Source organism: Dipodomys spectabilis, unplaced genomic scaffold (genome assembly GCF_019054845.1).
Source record: "Dipodomys spectabilis isolate Male_0828 unplaced genomic scaffold, ASM1905484v1 ptg000053l, whole genome shotgun sequence".
Lineage (NCBI taxonomy): Eukaryota > Metazoa > Chordata > Mammalia > Rodentia > Heteromyidae > Dipodomys > Dipodomys spectabilis.
In genome coordinates, this window is record NW_024870730.1 from 6,590,452 (window position 1) to 6,612,559 (window position 22,108).

The following is a 22,108-nucleotide window of genomic DNA, read 5'->3' on the forward strand; positions in this document are numbered from 1 at the left end:
AACAGAAATAATTTGTGAAGTTAAAATGTAATATTTTACTCATACTGAGCAAAAACATTTAGGTAATTAAAAAGTTGATTCTTCATTTCTGTATTATTTGAGTCAACTAATAAATTTTTCATGTTAAATTTTTAATGCTCAGTGCTTCTGACACACTGAATTTTTTGTGGGTCATTAAAAAACACAAATACAATAATTGAAATAAAAAATAATTTTGTTATGCCAAAAGTAGAGAGGGAAAAATTAAAAATCAGGGCTTAACATGCAAGCCAAAATACATATAACTGTGGGAAATAGTCTATAAATATTTCTATTAAATATTCTATAGACTTTATAAATATTCTATAAAATGATATTTAAAAATCTGTATTTGCAACAAATCTTAGTTAGAATCCAACTGAATTCTAATTAACTTAATATGCTTTTTTTGTTGTTGGTACTGGGACTTGAACTCAGAGCCTGGAAACTGTTCCTTAGCTTTATTTTGCCAATGCTGTTGTTCTACCACTTGAACCACAGCTCCACTTCACACTTCTTGGTTGTTAACTGGAGGTAAAATTCTTATGAACTTTTCTGCTCAAGTTGCATTTGAAGCAAAATGCTTAGATTTCACCCTCCAGTGTAGCCAGGATTAAAGATGTGTGCCACCAATGTCATATTATGGTCAACTACAACCCAATCAAAACCTGAAAGTTAGCTCCTGTCCTTAGTCATGTGAGTGAAACACTGTGTGGGGGAGGGGTGATAAAAATGATACATATATCTTTAATATCTAGTGAATGAACAGAGTACCACTTTGAAGTAGAGGAGTATGATCTGTTACCAAGAAAAATGAAGGAATTTTCTTTGTAGTATAACTTAAGGGAGTTGCATTACCATATATCCTTTATTCTAAGCATCACTATAACTTACATTGATTTGATCACAGCCTTCCATTTCCCATGGAGACAGCAATGCCCATAATCACATTAAATATAGGTCTTACAGTAAATTATATGGAGCAAATGGTAATTAGTCCAATATGTGCTTTGCTCTTGTAAATACATTCAAAAAACACTGCAACCATTACTTTCACATATATGTACAAGTGCATTTTTCTTTAAAGTCTGATGGGATTTCTGGCTTAATTTTCATCTGTTTCTTCAAGGTAAGCTTCACTTGTGTAAATGTGTCTGTGCTCACACTCACTCTTGTCTTTCACGGATTCTGTACATTTGTTTCTGCGTTTCTATCAGGAAGAACTTGAAAGAATTAAAATATGAGTACGGTAGGAATATTAAAATGCTATTGGGAAGTGTTAGGGTGAAATTTGAAGGCTGAAACTTGTTTGGCTTATACACAAAACTTAGATCGAAATGGAAACTGGATAAAATATTTTATCTTGGTGAGTTTGCTTTCAGTGACTTTCTCATTTAGAATGAAAAGGCCAGCAAGTGTCTGATGAGCAGCCAAGAGCATTTTTAAAGCCTTGTTAATCAAAGTATACTGTAGTATTCTCTCTTATAAAGGGCTATGGAAATCAACTGCAGTGTAGAAGTAGCCAACACACCTAGTCTGCTAAGGCAGATGCTTGCATTCTCTTCTTTCCCTGCACCCCCTAGAGCCAAGCACGTATCTATTACATGTTCTTGTTCTCTGTTGATAGCTCAGTTTCCCTGAGGAGTACCATAACATCTTCCACAATCCTCAACAAGATTTACTCTCAGATTCATTGTTTTCTTTCCCCAGTGAAAGAATTTTAATGGCCTTTTCTCTAATTATATGTTCTGTCATGGTGAAGGGCGAACCAAGAGGGAAGGAGACGAGAATGGAGGAAGAGTGAGCAAATGCTTATTCATTATATTCAATGCATGTTTAAAAATGGAACTAAATAGCTTGTGAGTAGGCATGGAATGGAGAAACTCTGATTAAGATGCATTATGCTCATAACCTGACTTGTGGAATTGAAATGCCTTTGCACAATAAAACTAATAAAAAAATAAAGGCTAAACTCGATTGCTTAGCATAGAGATCCTTAGCTATCTTCTCTCTCCTTTCTCTCCTTTTTCCAGTAACTTCTAATGAATGACTGCTTCAAATACATCATGATCACCCAAGTTTTTCTTTCTGCTTACCTCATTCAAACTGATGTTTTCTTTATCAATAAAAGTCTAGTTAAAAGTCTTATCCTCAGGAACATTGTCATTTCTCCAGTGCAGAGTAATTAGTCTCCTAAATAGATAGATGCTTTTATCTTTTGCCACATTTTGTAACAGTTGTTCTGTTCTGTGCATTTCTTTCTCCCTCCATGGATTGCTCTTTAAGAATGTGTCTCTTACTTCACATTTGTATCTTAGGAGGCATAGTAGGATCTCACTAAGTGTTTTACAAGTGAATGGATGGATGAAAGGAAAGCTTGGAGTCTCATACTCCAATACCAAGACTAGTACCTAAGAAAGCACATTTTCAAAAAAAAGAACAAAAGATAAAGACTTGGATATGAAAGAAGAATTTGCATGGGATATGTCTCTTGATAATGCATTAATTTATATCTATTATATGTGTGGCAGAAATGTCAAAGGAGGGGGATGGGAAGGTGGCTCAGTGGTAGAGTGCTTGCCTTGCATGCATGAAGCCCTGGGTTCGATTCCTCAGCACCACATAAACAGAAAAAGCTGGAAGTGGCTCTGTGGCTCAAGTGGTAGAGTGCTAGTCTTGAGCTGAAGAGCTGAGAGACAGTGCCCAGAGTTCAGGCTCCACAACTGACAAAAAAGAAGAAAGAAAGAGAGAGAGAGAGAGAGAGAGAGAGAGAGAGAGAGAGAGAGAGAGAGAGAGAGAAAGAGAAAGAGAAAGAAAGAAAGAAGGAAGGAAGGAAAAATGGCAAAAGATCAAGAACAAAACAAGGTTCTGTGTGGTAGTGAGAATTCTTTCAGGATGGTGACCACTGAAGACCATTGAAGATTATAGATAAAACAAAGCAGAAAAGTAGATAATCTGTTGCTATAATTAAAAGAATTTCCCCCTAAACTAAAAGCAGTGATAAACTACAGTTAAACAGTTTTGAACTCTTTGATATGTTTTGGAGTCTGAACTGGCTCTTGTGTTCTGTATGAGTTGGTAGAATTCCTTGTCTTTACCAATACTGCAAAGTAATTTGAATTCACTATGTTAGCACAAGTATTGTTGATGTAATGAGCCACAAGACTGGAGAAGATTTAGCAGAGTCAAATGAGGTATGAGAAAAATAAATCTTCCAAACTTATTATTAGTCTGTGTAAACTAAGCCAAGTGGACTAAGCATATGTTCTAGAGCAGAAAATCTTCAATTTCCCATGCTTTAAAACTAAAAAGGACTCAGAAAAACTAGTAAATATGTTCTACTTTTGTTTCTTTTCTTCCATTTCTTCTGATTATGAGGTCAAGGTTGAGCAAACCTATGTGCTTCTATTTGTTTTGAGTTTGTAACCAAAGACTGGCTCAGAAGTCAAAAGCTACCGATTTTTGATAATAGTTGTTTTAGCATTGTATTTGATTTGTTCATTGCTGTAGAGGCCATTTAACTCTACTGGCCTTTACATTTTAACTGTAAACTATGAACCATATGCGCTGTCTATGATCTCATGCAAGGACTATATAAGAACAAAAAAGTCATGGTAAAATCAGCTGTAGGTATCCTGGGCTCAATGGAAAATATTCAGTAATGACCATAGTCTACACTTTGAAGGAAGAGGCTATTTTCTTCTTCTTCAAATGCTACTTTTAAAAAACTCAACAAACAATCTTAAAAATAACTAAAGCCATAACTTCAGGCCATCAATCAAAAAAGTAACCTAAAACAAGCATCATAGAATTGGGGTGGAATGTTTGATATTAGTCTCTAGGGATGTACTTGCAAGGTCAGTTTGTTGGAAGCTCAATGTCTTGTGTAGAGAGGTCAAACATGAATTCTCTTGAGGGCTGATGAACTATTCTCCCATGAAACAAAACAGCTGACTAGAGCTTTCCATCTGGGTAATCAGTGTTCTATGGATACTAACAAAGCAAAATAAAATAATAAAAAAAGGACTTTGTATAATTTTCTTGGACCAACTACATTCAGAAATATGCAGTTATGGTAGCTATTAGTAAAATAGAGGCAAAATATAATTCAAGATAAAACATAAGCCTAGCAACACTTTATGAAATGTTGCACTATAAGTAGTAAAAATGTAGAAAACTCTTTTAAAATACATAAGTTTAACATGATTTAAATTTTTTTCTCCATAAGCATATAAACAGGTTTTCAGGACAAGAGTCTTGCCCTTAAGGATAAAAATGAATTATCTGCACCTGTCCCTAAATAAATCTCAAATTTCAGCTTTAAAACTCATCATCAGGTTTGTGTCTACATTCTGATCCCAAAGGAGCCATAATCATTTTAAAGGATGTAAACTGAGTGTGTCCTCCTACTCTATTATCTTGTACAGATGTTCTGGAAAAGCAAGTGTAGTTCCTACATGGTCACAGGGGCTCCTGAAGGCTTACCTAAGGCTTTGTTATACACAAGGAACTCAGCCTAGAGAGATCATGTACCTAACACTTTCACATAGGTCAGCACATCATTTCTTAGCACATCGTTTCATTTGTAGGAATCACCAAATTGACCCTGTTTCTACAGGTGAAGTCTATGAGAATGTGAGCCATATCAAATGTGAGCCAGTAAGGGGACCCACTCCTCTCCATGTTTCTTGGGATATTCAAGAAACACTCTAAAATTCCTTGCAGGTTAACTCCAGGTTTTTTATTTTTATTTTTGTGATAGGTCATCCTTTCTATTTGGAGACCATTGATATCATGTTCTTTAATATGACTATTGGAACACAGACTGTAGCTTTCAGCATTGAGGAGAGAGGTTCATTGACTCTTCTGTTTCACACTGTCTCCTTTTATGTAATAACTAGTACAAGTTCAGGGGCCTGCCTTATTGACATTGAGACTATTGAGGAAGGGCCTAAACTCTAACCCAGGACACATCTATCAGCTAAATAATTCATCAGACCCAGGTATCTGGGTGCAAATGGCCATGTGGAAAAGTATGCGATGATCTGGGAGAAGCTCATGATAAAACTGATGGTGATTTGTGAGCAATTCTTGCTTTATGGAATATGAAAATGATGCAAGGCCAGGGAATAGGCATGAACATCCCTGCCTTGTAATGTCCTTCTTGGGCTCTCATATTCCCTTCCTCTTTCCATGTAGAAGGTGGTATGCGTCTTTTCCTTGAGTTTTAAAGATGTCTGGACACATTGGCCAAGTTAAAGGGTATTTACATCCGATCTCTCTACAAGTCTACCAGCATTGTTGCTGAAGGGTATAGGTATGGAGTAAGGATTCACACTAATGTTACATTTTTTCATTGTGTTCTCAAAAGCAGTGGTCCTTGAAGTATTCAGACTCTCGCTAGTCTGTAGAGGAATAAAGAAAATAAAAGTCGATTTTACTCATCAGAGCTCTCTTTCACAGATCTGGGGGATGTCCAACTCCAGATACTTGGTGAGGCTAGCATACCACTATCAGAAGGGCTCATGAGAAGGTGCATGCACTCTTTGACATATGCATTAACTTTCAAATCTGCTTCCAAATCCTTAACGTCCATTGATAATTTTCAAGATTTTGGGGGGAAGGGGATAAGTCATAGTAACTTTATACTAGAGTAACTTAAGAGGCATTTTGACAAATATACATATATATAATTTTAGAAAGCATATTTATAGATGATGTTTTATAGCAAACAAGCTAAGATATATCAAGCTACCTTAAAAGGATTAGAAGATACACAAATATGAACATTGTTGAGGAGTACAGAGAAAATACAGTAAGGATAGTTGGAAAATGACAAATATTTTAAGAATATCTATTTACCTATAATTTAGTATTCTAATAGTTCTGCAACATTAGTATTTATCAAAACCCAGGATGCTGGTGGCTCATGCCTATAATCCTAGCTAAACAGGAGGCTGAGATCTGAGGGATGCAGTTAAAAGCCAGCTTGGGCAGGAAAGTCTGTGAGATTCTTATCTCCACTAAGCTACTCAGAAAAAAGCTGGAAGTGGGACTGTGGCTCAAGTGGTAGAGGGCTAGCCTTGAGCAGAAAAAGCTCAAGGTCAGTGCCTAGGTCATGAGTTCTAGCCTAAGGGCTGGCAATTCAACAACAACAACAACACACACACACACACACACTCACACACACAAAACCACACACTCATACACACACAAAACCAATTTGGCTTCCTCTCAGTTAATTTAAAAATATCTAGAATTTTTTTTGGGGGGGGGGGTCCGGTCATGGGGCCTGAACTCTGGGCCTGGGCGCTGTCCCTCAGCTCTTCAGCTCAAGGCTAGTGCTCTACTACTTGAGCTACAGCGCCACTTCCGGCTTTTTTTCTTTTTGCTTATGTGGTGCTGAGGAATTGAACCCAGGGCCTCATGCATGCAAGGCAAGCGCTCTACCATTGAGCCACCTTCCCAGCCCCTAGAGTCATTTTTTTTTTTGTGTGTTTGGTGGTTCTCATTCAAGTCTAGCACTCTATCACTTCAGCCACAGTTCAACTTGTGGATTTTAGGAGTTAATTGGAGTTAAATGTCTCCTAGAGTTTTCTTCCCAGACTGACTTTGATCCATAATGCTTGGATCTCAGCCTCCTCAGTAGCTGGAACTAAGTAATGAGCCACCAGGCCCTGCTAAAGTCACTCTTGAAGAAACCACAGAGACAGCATGACGAAGAGACAGGAAAGGCAGTAAGATTTAGTTTTTACTGCAAAGCCTCTTTTATATCTTTGGAACTCTGCATTTAGTGTGAAAGTTGCCTATTTCAAAAATTGAATTAAATCTTCAAACATCTTTGTTCTTATTGAATCTCTTATCTTTATCACAGAAGGGAAGGACTAGAGAGAATTCACTTTCAGGGTGTTATTCTACCAGTATGAAAACTAAGTTCAAAAGACTATTTCTAGTATTTTTTCCCCCAGAGAATTGAAGAAAACTACAATACATCATTCTAAATATAATCTTGAAAATATTTATTAGAGAATCCTCACACTGTTAATCCAAATGAACTTTACACAATCTTTTTTAAAATTATAAATTAGCAATGAGTAGCCTACTTCAGACAAAGTTTAGTTAAATAAAAGTGATAGATTTCCTTTAAAATTAAATGCCCAAATTTGATGCCAGTTTAGTGACCCATTTAAAAACATTCTTATATCTGACACTATTTTGGTCATTTTGCAATTTATGACTCAGCTTAACTCTGTATGATATTTCCTTTTCTTAAGAAGAAAGAATTTTCACTCTGAAACGAACTAGTTGTACAACTATTTTCTGCAAATACTTACTGAAAAGGAAGAGGAGAAGGAAAAATTAGGGTGGGCAGGGGAAGAAATAAGATGAGAAGGGAGAGCAGAGAGAATTGTTAGCAGAAAGCAGGAAAAAGAAATCCTTTAATTTATGGTAAAGATACAGACTCTTAAGCTTAGTCATGTTTCTTTTCCTTTTAACTTTTTAATTAGCATCATTTGGTTATACAAGGGGATTTCCCTTTCACAAGTCTATCATGTATATAATTATCTTATTTGCTCATCCTCTCCAATTTTCCTCAACTCTTTTCTCCCTTTCCAAAAAAAATCTCAACAAGTTTAAATGTCCCTTGGTATTGATTTATTCCCCCCTTCTAAAAATACACTTTTAATCCAAACTCCTAATTTTCACAGGACCACTAAATCTAGGAACTGAGAAGGGGATGGGATTTTTAAACACCTAGTTTTCTACTTAGCAATTCTCAACTAACAAATGAGAAAAACTGAGTTTAGTAATTTAGTGGTGGCACTTCTCCCCTCCCCCCGCCTTATATACAGCAAGCAAATATGCTTTAGCCAGAATTCAGGATTCCAGATATATATGTAACAGAAACCATTTTTCCCCTTGGTTTTTACATATAGATATCTGCTATCATCATCATCATCATCATCATCATCACCATCATCATCATCACCAACAAGATTATTTGCAAAGAACTTTGGCTACTTTAAGATTTTTTGAAAGAGAAAAGGATGAAAGCCTTCTTCTTATTTGCATCTGTCAGTCCAGGTTTTAATTATTGACCAGATCACAGCCAGAAAGGTTCATTTCAAGCATGAGGACAGTCTACCGCTGACTTTCTATTAAAAAAAACAAGGTCTTCCAAAGGAAGTACCAGGACCCTCCAACATGGCAGCTCAGTTGTAGTAGCTTAGATTAATTATAAAGGGGAGAGGTTCATTGTTATAGTTTCATGCATGTACACTGCATTCCAATCAATGTCATCGCCTGTATCATACTCCCTTGCCTCTCACCCCCCAAAATAGCATCTCTAAAAATAGCATTTCCTTGTTTATTTTTTCAGAGTTGCAAATAACCTATTGGACAACCTCCTTTTATCCTCCTCACCAGCCTAACCCTTCCTGCCTATCCCATCTATCTACCGAGTCTACTTCCCTTCCTTCTCACCTTATTGATCAACAGCTTTCATTGAAGGCAACTCAGCTTTAATTATTTATTGTTGTCATTATTCAGTTGCTTTGGAGGCTGGAAAGAAAAGCCCCAAAACCAGATTTGGTTTTATTTTCTGGATCATCAGTAAAAGTGAGGTAGTGATACATACATATACATATACATATATATATATATATATATATATATATACATATACATATATATACATATACATATATATGTGCATGTATATATGTATGTATTGCTATATATGTATATACACACACTTATGGGTGTGTATATGTGCTGTATAATAGTGTCTGAGTTGGGACTACAGGATGGAGGTTGATGTTATCCAGTTATTTGTTTTCAGTATTTATGATGAAGAATACTGTACCTCACACTAGAATGTGATTTTAATACATACAAGGTAGACCTCTATTTGGTACTTTGTGTCGGCAGTACTCAATAATTATAAACTATCCTTTAACAGCTCAAAATTTATTGGCTATAAAAGTGGTTGGGCACCATCCAATATTTAAGGCCAAGCTTCTATTTTTGTCTGCTGTCAATCTCAAAAGATTTAGGCATGTTTGTTCCATAGCACCTGTTAAAGAAAAATTAGTATAGCCAAAGAATTCCAGCCTTCACTCAGCAGTTCTAAGTTTACAGCTTTAGAAACACAAGATGTTGGTATCAGGTTTTTATGCTAGTTCTGTATATAGAGAAGTGAGGAAAATCTGTTAGCAGCCTTTGGAAGCTGAACGATCACAGAATTCGTTGACAAATATTGGTTGGTATTTAGCATTACTTTTACTTTTCATCTCAAACATCTCTCCCGTGCCAATGAGTCACACAAAGCAGACTTCAGGGTTGTGTCCGCCACTCCTACAGCAGAGCCTCATACAAATATGTGTTGAATGAGTGCAGCTGTCTTGACTACAGACAAATCTGCAGAGCAAAATCCTCATTCATATTCTGCTTTATAAATAAAGAAGCTAATCCAGATACTTCAAGATACTTGGCTTTGAATCACACTATTCTTCGAGATGTAGAGAATTCAAGCTTTCAGTATAGCATTAAAGGAAGACCTTCTTTATCTGGCTCCCCACAGTCTGTGGGTCTTGTTTTATTAAAATATTGTCAAGCAACATTGAGCATGTGTGCTTTAGTTCTGTGGGTTTTGTTAAATCTCTCAAGTATTATTGCTGGACCAGCAATCATGTTTGACAATGACTCTAAGACTAGGGGTCAGCCTATAGAAAGTTTGCACGTTGACATGGGAGATGATCAGACACATACATCATTTCTTCTCTTCTAGTGGATTAAACCCTGTCTTGTGTTTTCCTGGCCCCCACTCTCTACCATTCACATTATTTCAGGTAATGATCTTTCTGCACAACAAAAAGTGCAGGCCAGGAACTAGACTCCTGGTGACTGTTGTGTTCCCAGTTCATATTGAGCATATAAACACCCACAGAAGTAAAAGAGGAGGAAGATGTGGAAATGCTGCTGGGTAGGCACACTGGGAGTTTCAGAATCATTTCTTCCTAACTTTAAGCAGAGCTTCTCCTATGAACTATGAAGATAGAGTAAAAGAGAGGCTCAAAGAAGAAGTGGAAGTATCACAAGTAGAGGACAGGCTCTAGTTGGGTAGGCGATGGACAGAAGGAGAATGAACTCAGCTTGAGTGGGTTCTAATGCAACTGCTTGTGGGACCACACCTAGGGCAGTATTCCCCCATGCCTGAATCACTGAGAGCCATGTTCAAAACTATTGTTCATGTCAGAGCTACACCTTGCTGTGAATGCTCTCAAGACCATTGTTTTCTTCTTAGTCAATTGAAGACACCACCACTGGAAAGGCAGATCTGTGACAGATTCCAGCAGCTAACAATCTCTCTTGCTTGGCATTTTGACAATTTTCATGGATGACTTACATTTAAAACAGACTAAGAATTTATTTTGTTGTTGTTTGAATTAAATATCATATGAGGGAAACTTTGCTTCCCCCTTGGTTGTGCTTGCCTTTTGTAGCAATCTTTCTGAGGATAAGATTTCTCTCCTTTGGCTCACCGATTTCACTCTCCACTCCAGTCAGTTCAGTGATAAATAACTGGGCAAAGGGGCACTTTGAAACCCCGCCTGCATTCTCTCCCTGTCCAATCATGGAGTGGCTGAGTGAGCCCAGTGCAGCCACTCAGCCTATGAGCACATCTATAAGCTGTTTGTTGTATTGGGTGTGTGCAGATACTGATATGAGAAAGAAAGAAGAAAGAGAATTACAGATACCTACGTTGTTCTTAATCAGGATGTTAAATTATGACACACAAGAGATTCCTTTATTATGATAGTTATTATAGTTTGAAAATAACGCACGCAAATAAATGATGTATACCATTGTTGGTAAATTCCTTGGCTCAATCAAAAAACCAAAAGCAAACATAATAATAAGTATTCTATTTACTTGATTGGAACAACAGCTAATTCATATTTTCAGTGCTTTATGGAATTCAAACTTGCTATTGATTTTCTCTATGTTAGAGTTTATTGTAGTTTTGGATTTACTGCCTAGCTCTTTATTGAAAATACTTACTGGCCTTAGATCCCAAGTTTCAAATTATATTTTGAGCTTTAAGTGGTACTTCACTTGGTGTTTGCTAAAGTATATTTAAGTTAAATTGGGATTTGATATTTACTTGTATATATTCCTTAGAAGACTACAGAGTAATTTGCTAAATTAATTTAAAAATAAATCTAGAAATCATTCATAAGGCACTTATAGTGGTATTTTGCATGATGTGCATGGTATGGAATGGTCATAATATTGCTTTAAATGTAAAAATATTAAATAGAATAATCAGCTCAAATGCGTACATTTTTCTTTCTTTTCTTTTTAATTATCTTTGCAAAAGGTCTAGTTATCTGTACAAAGGGCTTTCAATCTAACATGTCAGTTTCTGAATAAAATGCATCTTGATCAATGTTACACTCCTTTTATCATTCTCCCCCATCTCTCCCAGCTTCACTCCTCAGTTTACCTGCTTCCAGGTTCACGTATATTCATTGAATATTAGGACTGCATTCACCTATCTGTCCTCTCTCCGTTTGTTTGTCCCCTCTCTCTGGCCCCACACACTTTCAGCCCAACTTCCTGGTATTCTTTTTGCTCAACATTAAGTTAGTTATACCAAATACATAAGTATACATTTTAAAGTAGGAAACAAATTTAGAAGGAAACACGTTAAAAAGGTAAAACATCTGGACTGAGGATATGGAGTTTTTAAAGAGTTTTACTTTTTAGTATTTTCCAAATTGAACATCATAGTGTATCACACTTGGATAAAAAGGACAATATTGAACAAAGTTAGAGTGCAATGGTTCAACATTTTAAAATTATTGGTCAAGGGTTAGAATCTTTTCTGGTAGTATAATTATAAAAATGTTCTAGAGAACAAATGAGTAGTTTTAATGTAATTACACATTGTCAGTCATTTTAAAAAACATAAACCTTAATTTAGACAGTGTGACCGCTTAGTGTCAGCTGCTTGTATGTTTTTTTCAAGTGCAAATTATGCCCACATAATCACTAATGGTTGCGGTGATATGATAAGAATACACAAAAGTGGAGCCAAATACATAACTGGGTGCAAGGTGGGGGATCAGGATTATCTAGGGGATGTGGCATCTGAAACCTAAAAGGTGACAGTGGTTGAAGTGAGTTATGTTTGTCTGCAGAGTGGTTTATAGGAAAGTATCTAGAGAAGGCTTGTAGAAAAGAGGTATTTGTTGAAGGTCATGCAGTATTGACCAAAAGGGATATGTGTGTGTGTGTGTGTGTGTGTGTGTGTGTGTGAGTATTGTCCAAAAGGGATGTGTGTGTGTGTGTGTGAGAGAGAGAGAGAGAGAGCGAGAGAGAGAGAGAGAGAGAGAGAGAAAGAGAGAGAGAGTGTGAGAGAGAAATAGCAAAATCCAATTTGGAGCAAAATATAGAGGCTAAATCATTCAGTGTTATGACATGTAGCAATAGTAATTAGGGACTAAAAGGTACACCCTTTACCAGGTATGGCTGCAACTAATTTTAATATAGAATGTATTCATTCCTTATATCAAACCTAACAAAGGGGTACAACATTAAGACCTTTATTTTATGTAAAATGTAAATGAGACACACAGAGGCTATATGCTTCTCTGAGTTCACAGAAGTGTTGGATCACATATATTGTGATTTGAATTCCAGCCTGTCCCATAAACACCTTATTCTAAACCCTTTGCTCCTCACTGTGGCCAATGAACTAACAGTGATATAGGGAGCCTAGGGGGTTCTGGCATCCAGGGCTACAGCAAGAACATGTCCTCCATGGTGACCAGAGCCACTCAAAGGCCTCATCAAGGACTCACCCACAGATATGTTCTCCTTTCCTTAGAAAATGCTCCCAACACGTCTCCAAAGGGCCTTCCCTAAGGGACCATAAAAGTGGTGGCAGCCATGCGTTTCTGGCTCACATCTGTAATCTTAGGTACTCAGGACGCTGAGAGCTGAAGATAATGGTGCAAAGCCAGTCTGTGCAACTTATTTCAAACTAACCACCAGAAAGCAAGAAATTGAGATACAGCTCAAGTGGAGAATACCAGCTTCTTCTAAAAAGCTAATGGGTAGTGCCTAGGCCCAAGCCCTAGTACTATCACCCCCTCCCTCCACACACAGGTGTGATCATAAAGGTGCTTGATACCATGTCCAAATAACTAGATAGCTGTCCAGCAAAGCACCGCCCTTACTTGGTATGCCTCTGTGGTGGATTAATGACCTTCATGGTTCAGGAGCTAGATTTGGGATTACTCTCTAGGAGGAACATGTGCATATTCATACCAGCAAGTCCCAGCAAGGGGTTACTGTGACACTCAGAAAGGAGATGGCAGTGGGAGGAGGAAAGAGGAAGTGGATTGAAGAGGTAGAAGTTCATCCACAGGGCTGGGAATGGATTAGTGGTAGAGTGCTTGCCTAGCACGCATGAAGCCCTGGGTTCCATTCCCCAGTACCGCATACACAGAAAAAGCTGGAAATGGCACTGTGGTTCAACAGGTAGAGTGCTAGCTTTGAGCAAAAGAAGCTCAGGGACAGTGCCCAGGCCCCAAGTTCCCAGGACTGGGGGAGGGGAGAGAAGTTTATCCTCAGTTTTCAAATTGCATCACTGGCTGGGGTCATGGTGTCACTCACTGTATAGGAGGAAGCAGCGTGGGAAAAAAAAAAAAAAAAACAAGAGAAAATGCTGCTTACCATTACAATGCAATGAAGAAGCTTGAGAATACCGTGGGACAGCCAGATGGAACTCTTTGGCCAGGGCTGAAATGATAAGAGAAATATGAATTATTTGGGTGTGTGGGAAGATGTCCCCCCAAAAGTCTATTTTGACTGGCATGCCTTTGATGTCCTTCCTCAACATTGAGTTTGGTGTTTATTTGATTTCTGAGAAGAAAGTTTATTAGTTCTGTCAGATTCTTCAGGGAATCTGTGGTCCTAAGACAATCTGATTTAGAGGTGGATAAACACCCATGCCAATCATTTTAAGAGGATTTGAGGTTTTGGGGAAGCATTTTTCTTCTCCATCTTTTTTCTCAGCTCTTCTACGTTACTATGCGGTAACCAAGAAAACTGAGGACCAAGGAAAAATAATGATAAGAACATGGAAATGTATACTTCATTTAATTGACATCTGATTTGCCATGTCCTTTGTAAATGCAACATTTATTTCAATTACTTCTAAAAAGATCGTGTTTTCTCCATTAATAAAAGCAAAGCTTCTCTCAAATCTTACAAACACTGGTTTTCAAGAGTATAAGAAGAAAATCTTCTGGGGCTGGCTAAGAAACCCAAATGAACCCAGTTTTATTCAAAAACGTTGGTGAGTATAAAAAGAAAAAACAAGCTATAAGGTAATGTCAGGAAGTGATATTACACTAAAACACTAGTCTGCCACTCGAGTAGCACAGTTCAAGAATTATCAGCTGATAGCCATGTGAGAACCAAAGAACAAGTGTAGAAACTCTACATTGAAGTATATCTTCCCACCCAGTCATTTATGATATCTGCTTTAGGTATCTCTCATGATATACATGTTAACACACCAGCCTGATTATAATGATCATGTTAATTTTAATCCATAGACTTTTGCTAATGAAAAATACTAGCCTTTACACATGACAGGACTTGTGGATGGGAGGTGAGAGCCAAAGTGATCTGAGCATAGTCTCACATTGTATGCTTAAGAGCAGTACATTTTCATTAATGGTGTTTGTAATTTCCACCTTTCCAAAAATCGAAAATGACATCGGAAGAGCTGCATTTGCTTTTCCAATTAATGACCGACACCAAAGAGGGTGTGACTAAGAGAGTGAGAAACATGAACACATAAGATGCAGAGTGTTTAGCTTAAATAACAGTTTCAACATCTAGCACTTTAGACTGAGGTGATGTACACTAGACCTGAGTGGGTTGGTGCACAGACCTTTTAGTTGATCTCTGTATACATTTATATATGCCTATTTTAGAATGTAGGCAGATTTTTCGTGGAAATAGCAATACTTTTCTATTAACTCCTTTTACTTAGATATCTCTAAGAGACTTTAAAGTGTGCTTCTGAAATATGAGTTCAGTTATAAAATACCCTCAGTGATAAAGTTATTCATTCAAATAACTGAAACCAAATAAAACCTGGAATCTCTCCTGTCCCCTTTTATAACAGGGATTGCCCACGTTAAAAGACATTACAAAAACTCAGAAGGCAACTTAGAGTCATTTGGATAATATTGTGTGTATGTGCATGGTATACAAAGTAGAAATCTGAAAAGCCCAGCAAATAAAGTTCAGTAATTCAGTGACTCTAATTGCAGTTACTAAAAAGTATATTTAAAAAAATCTCTTATCATTAAAAAATTCAAGAAATTAAAATACCACATAGACAAAACACAAAAGAAACATATACAGAAAACTCACTTTGTCTTAAAGCTGCTTCTTCCTGCAATTTAAACAGCATGAAAGAATGTATGTGGAGTTTTTCCTCTAATACACACGCATGCCAATTCCAAAAGGAGTAGAATGAAGCACAGCCAGTGCTATCCAAAGATTCCTCCCAAGTGTGGCTTTCTTAACTTTGAAGGAAAAGAAAAAAAATAGAATCTCTGTTTGCTCCAAGTCTGTGACGTATGCACATAACTAATTCCCACTAGGCTGGGAAAAAATGCTCCTTGTCAATTTCTACTTAAAATTACAAATAACAGAATCTTTGCAGGGCATCCTTTAAAGGGAAATTCTGTCAGTGTTAGTATTTGAAACATCTGGAGAAGATCCAAAAAGTTTTAAATATGTAGTATTTATACATATCCATACACACCTGAGAAATTGCCACTGACTAGACTAACTTAAGCAGATTCTTATATAAAAAAAATGTTCTCTAAAAAGGCTCTGTATTCTCAAATTTCTTGGTTAATCTGCTCATGGCTTTGTTTTCTGGTGGCCATTAGAGCCTTCCATTTAAATTAGAATGGTCCAAAGTGAAGATCTTTTCTGGGGATTTAAATCACCTGGAAGGGAGGAATGCTCTCACCTGTGGAGTTCTTGGAAGTTGGAGAGGTGAACTCTGGCTTTTGGCCTCTATGACTTCTTTCTTGGGAAATCTGGGAACTTTGAGGCTTGGATGTGTCTAGATTAACTCAGGATCATTGCCTGCTCTGCACCTACAGTCTGAACTTCTGACCATTTCCCTGTGAGCTGGCAGCCATTGTTACATCATATCCACACTGTATGACCTCAAACTCACCTGAAGAATATAGACAGAGATGTCAGAGATGCAGCTCAAGAAAGAGTTGGACACTGAACAAACCTACAACAGGAATTCTCATTGTTCACTCTGATCTATTAAAAAAATCTTCACAATCTGAGGTTATGTCGAAAAACGAACTTTGCAACTTTGGCGGGGGAGGGGGGGTTGGGGGGGAGAGGTGTGTGTGGGGGGAGCTGGGAAGGGATGGGAAGGGGAAACAAAGGAGGAGGCAACAATGCTTGATAAGAAATGTACTCATTATCTTGCCCATGTAATTGTAACCCCTCTGTATGGTATTTTCACAAAAAAATAAAAAATTTTAAAAAAGAAAAGAAAATATTTGTGTTTGTGTAAATGTTTATGTATGTACATATATGGTTTCAATTCTACAATATAATTAAGAACTCAAAACCTCACTGTGCATAGTTATAAAGGACAAGAAATATTTCAACAACAACAAAAGAGAGCTTTACATAAGCTTTACATCACATGGGAGTCATCAGAAATGAAGACTCAGGCAGGTAATCATGTGTGCTTCTGTTGTGTGCTTAGGTTTCATGAAGAGTAGACAGTTATGAGTTAAGATTAAAGAGCTGGGATCCACTTCTGGTAGACATGATCCGATTTTAATAAGCTAGAAGAAACTTAATGTTCTTTGTCTTCAGGTATAGAGATGTTAACTCTTGAATGAAGATCTTGTAACTTGCTTCAAGGAAAAAGGAAGAAATAAGAGAGGTCAGAGAGACCTGTGCTTCTTGTTTTCTTTTCAACTTCATAATTTTTTTATTGTCAAGGTGATGTACAGGGGGGTTAGAGTTACATAAGTAAAGTAATAAGTACATTTCTTGTCAAACTTGTTACCCCTTCCCTCATTTTTCTTCTACTTTTCCTCCCTCCACTCCCCATCCCCCAAGTTGTACAGATCATCTCCAACATATTGTCTTGTGTAGGTCACTGTTGCATTTGTTTCCGCCTTGTCCTTTGTCTCACCATTCTGGTGTTCCCATTCCTGAAACTTCAAGTGAAATACACAGAGAAAAATCAAGTAAGAACTAAACTAGGAAGAATGAATGACAAAGAAGCCAAAAGCATAAAACATAATAATGATAAAATTATACATAAAGAGATGTTAAGTGCCCAGAATGGGGATTGCTGGGTCATAGGGGAACTCTTTGAGGAACCTTCATACTGCTTTCCAGAGTGGTTGAACAAGTTTACATTCCCACCAACAGTGCAGTAAGGTTCCTTTTTGGCCACATCCCCTCCAGCATCTGTTATTAGATTTCTTGATTATAGCCATTCTAACTGGGGGGAAGTGGAATGTCAATGTTGTTTTGATTTGCATTCCTTTTATGGCCAGAAATGTCGAGTATTTCTTCATGTGTCTATTGGCTATTCCTTTTTTTTGGCCATGGGGCTTGAACTCTGGGCCTGGGTGTTGTCCCTGTGCATTTCAGCTCAAGGCAAGCACTCTACCACGTGAGCCACAGCTCCTCTTCCAGTTTTTTTGGTGGTTTATTGGAGCTAAGAGTCTCACGGACTTTCCTGACTGGGCTGGCTTTGAACCGCCTGAGATCTCAGCCTCTTGAGTAGCTAGGATTACAGTTGTGAGCCACTGACGCCCAGGGTCTATTGGCCATTCTTATTTCCTCTTCAGAGAAGTCTTTCTTTAAATCTTTAGCCCACTTATTAATGGAGTGGTTGTTTCTTTGAGGAAGGAACAGCAGAAACTCTAGGGCTCCTTGGCACAGGCCAAAAATTTCTTAATGAAGATGTAGAAACACAGCAAATCAAAGAAAGGTTAGGCAAATGGGATTGCATTGAATTGCAGGTCTTCTGCATGATCAAGGACCTAGCTAGCAAGATCAATAGAAAGGACTGGGAGAAGATCTTCACTAGCCATAAAGAGACGGTCTCATATCTAAAATATAGTTAGAACTCAAATAATTAAAAATCCCCCAAACAAATCCTCTTCTGTGTTCTTAAATGTCAAGAATGTGGCATATGTTGGGTTTGTTCTGAATCCTTATTTTCCCTTATAACACTAATTTTCTTAATCAAATAATTACAAAATAATTTCAGTATAATGAAATACTATAATAAAATAGTGCTCTTTTTCTATTTTTTGATGCCAAAAGTTATGTAGAACATTTATAGAACATGAATCATGGAGACTTAGATTTAAGCAGGGAAAGAAGAAAAACGTAGCACATCCACTCTACATTCATTTGCATATATTAAATACAATTTAAACAACTCTATTTTCTATCCTAACATGCCTTCAAGCACTTTTCCAATTTACATGTATGTAATGAGTTAGGTTAAGAGCTACAGGTTCTTCAGGTAAACAACCTGACAAGGTGCTTTTACTTCCAAATAGCAAGATATGTCAAAGACACATTGATGTTTGTTTGAGCTTGACTAGTCACATAATGGACTTTTTTCTTTGACTCATCAAAAGTATTGCAGTCAAGATAGTTTCCTTTTTGTGCAAGTGCCTTCTCCTTGTTCCCCTTTTACTGAAACGGGGGGAAAGGTTTATATACTATGTTTAGTTTGGTTTTACTTCTCAGAAAAGACAACAATTGATTTCACCAATACTATGTCCAACTTAATGGATTTTGATAAATTATCAAATAGAAAGAGCAATGCTCTCTCTAAAAAGTAAACCAACCATCTTATTTCCATGGTAGATTTAATCTTTCAAAGGGTCTGCATGTTTGCAGGATACTGGTAGTGCATAAGGCATTTCATGATACCCCTCTGATCTCCACTTTACCTGCATTACACCTCCCAGGCTACTTGTCATGTTCTCATTTCTTAGTGCTCCCCAAATGTCTCATTATTCATATGTCTATGTCATAATACCACTTCTGTCCCTCAAAAAAAAAAAAAGAAATATTCCTTCTCTTCTTCCATTGCTTTGAGGACAATACTAGTATTTCTTCTAAGATTCAGTTCCAGAGTTATGCACAGCCTTCTAGCTGTGCATGACTGTCTGAATGTCATTTCTTCCCCTACAGCACCCTCTGCTTACTTTTGCCAAAACACTGTAAATGTTGATTCTTGCCATCCTGCTTAAAACTAAGAGATAACTTTAAAAAATTTACATTAGTATTTAGTATTCAGATGTCACAAAAGATCCAGGAAGTTGTTGAAGACAAATCTTTCTTCCAATCTACCAAAATTCTACCCTTTTCCTTTTCCTCAAAACAAGCACCATGCTTGTCTTAGTAAATTTAATAAATGCAATTAAGAACAAGTGTGGTAAAGCAAGTAAAACAACAGTAGGGATGTTAACTATGTTGTATTCATTGTGCTTAGTTATTTTCTTTTTGTGATGTACCTGGAATAAACTTGTTTTCTGAATGCCTATTAGATTTTAAGAATTTGGAGTCCTGCCATTCTTTAATTTACTTTAACTTTTTAAGACACTTATTAATATTTCTGGATTTGTATGAAAAATGTACATCCTTGCCACAGATCACTATCTATCATGTGTAATTCAAGCTATTCATGAGGATGAGATCTGAGGATTGTTGTTTGAAGCCAGTCTCGCCCCTTCCCCCCCCCCCAAAAAAAAAAAACAAAAAACCAACAACAACAATCAATGATACTCCTTTTTCCAATCAACCAGCAAAAAGCTAGAAGTGCAGTACAATTCAAGTGGTAGAATGCCAGCCTTGAGTAAAAATGTCAAGCCAGAGTGCAAGGCCTGAATTCAAGCCTCAGTACCAGCACACACATACAAAAATGTACAACCCAGAGGAATTATATATGTAGATTCACATTTGGCCTTAATTTACTTATAGATAGTACTGGGGTTTGAAATCAGGATGCTGTGCATTCTTGACGTTTGAAACATGACTTCAACCTTTTTTTTTTTTTTTTTGCTTTTGTTTGTTTCAAGATAGGATCTCACTTTTTAATATGCTAGCCTGGACTGTGATCTGCCTATCTAAGCTTTCCTTTGTGGATGGGATAATAAACACCATGTGTCAACTCATTTGAGATTTACCCAGGCAGGCCTTGAACTGTAATCCTCCTATTCTTAGCTTCCTGAACAGTGAGGATCATAAGTATATACCACAGGTGCCTCTCTTGTATATATGAAGTCAGCTTCCATGTACCCTGGTTTTAATAAAAGGAAGCAAAGCTTCCACCTTCTACTTCCAACCAATTCACAAACACATAAATTGTTTTGTTTGTGCTTGCACTGGGCTTTGGATTATCCCTGAGAATTTTTGGCCCAACGCTAGCTCTTTATCACTGGAATCACTGCTTTATTTCCAGCTTGTGGTGATTAATTGGAGATAAAAGTCTCACAAACTTTCCTGCCCAGGCTGGCTTCAAACCACGATCCTCAGATCCGTAGTCATAATTATAGGTATGAGTCTCAGGCACCTAGCTACAAATTAGTTTTTGACAGAGATGATCCCATGTGGGTCCGGGTTAAATGGCATCTCTGAAAATGCAGTCAGTTGCTTCTTCTCAATGTGTAGTCTGCAGCAATCTCCAGATCACTATTGAATCCACTGATGCTTTCTAGTATGGGCAGAGCATTTCCCTAATACATTCAAGATCGTTCTACATTTAGGTCAAACAACTTAAACTCTAGTAGTCACTGGATCTTTCAGATGGTCAGAACTGGGATGGCTTCCTTTGACTCTCCAAATGAATATTTGGTCTATAGATTAAAAATATCAGAAGATGGATCTGGCCACATGTTCCAACAACTCTTTAATAACTGCAATAATATGAATTAATAGATATGAGAATATAGCTGCGTATTTACTGGTATCTGGCTAATTGAGAAATGACTAAGATAATGATGGGCACACTCGAGTAATGAAAGATAACTGGAATTATTTATAAAATACAATCATTTAATAATATTCAAAATGAGAATTCAAATATATTACACAATGATATCCATCAACTAGTTTTGATATTAATGTCTTTAAAGTACTATTCAATAGAAGCAATTTTATTTTAAATAATATACTTAACCTGAACATTAAGATTTCAATAAATATTGAACAACTTTCACTATATGAATGAAATTAGATCTTTACATACAAAATCAACTGTATAATATTTACAAAAAAACTATTTACTTTGGAAAAATATGAATTAACACAAATTTAGACAAAATACTTTTTATTTTTTCAATGGTTTGCTGTATTATACTCACAAATTAAATCAGAATCTGTACCTTCTATTTGTTATCTAGTTTGACAGAAACATGATTACTTTGGTATCTGCTGAAACATAAATGATAAGATTCTTAACATCTGAATAAAAAGTCTGAATAAAAAGGTGTTTAATATTTTGGAAGTGAAATAAATAAAACTAAATTAGTGTCTTCAGTCATAAAGTACTTGCTGTTTGTCTTCCTTTGTTCATATGAAAATATACAAAATTAGTCAAAATATTTTTAACATAGTTCTACCAACTGTAATAAGAATGTTTAGTCAGCAATTACAGGATTAAAACTGTCTGAAATGCAAAAGAGGTAGCACGATCTTTGCATGCAAAATTTTTAAGTATAAAGTTTTATATGTCATATAAGGAATTATATAAAATATTTTTTACATTTGATATTTAATTTGCTATTATATTTAAAATAATCTATTTTCATAAGTAATAAAACTGTTGCTTTAAATTCATGTGGCTGAAATGATCACTCCAAAAAACTATCTTAGTTAAACAAATAATTGTTAGAAAATAAGAATACCTATTTTTTGGTGTGCCAGTCCTGGGGCTTGAACTAAGGACCTGGGTGCTGTGCCTTAGCAGTTT

At 36.7% G+C, this 22,108-nt stretch overlaps 1 protein-coding gene across 1 annotated transcript in view; it reads right to left on the bottom strand.

The window, feature by feature from the left end:
• Positions 1 to 13,804, bottom strand: part of Fhl5 (four and a half LIM domains 5) — a 31,568-nt gene extending 17,764 nt beyond the window's left edge. The window contains exon 1 of the mRNA XM_042679602.1: positions 13,765 to 13,804. Within this exon, the coding sequence (XP_042535536.1) occupies positions 13,765 to 13,767 (3 nt within the window). The 5' untranslated portion in view covers positions 13,768 to 13,804. The remainder of the gene's footprint in view (positions 1 to 13,764) is intronic.
• Between the last annotated feature and the right edge of the window lie 8,304 nt (positions 13,805 to 22,108).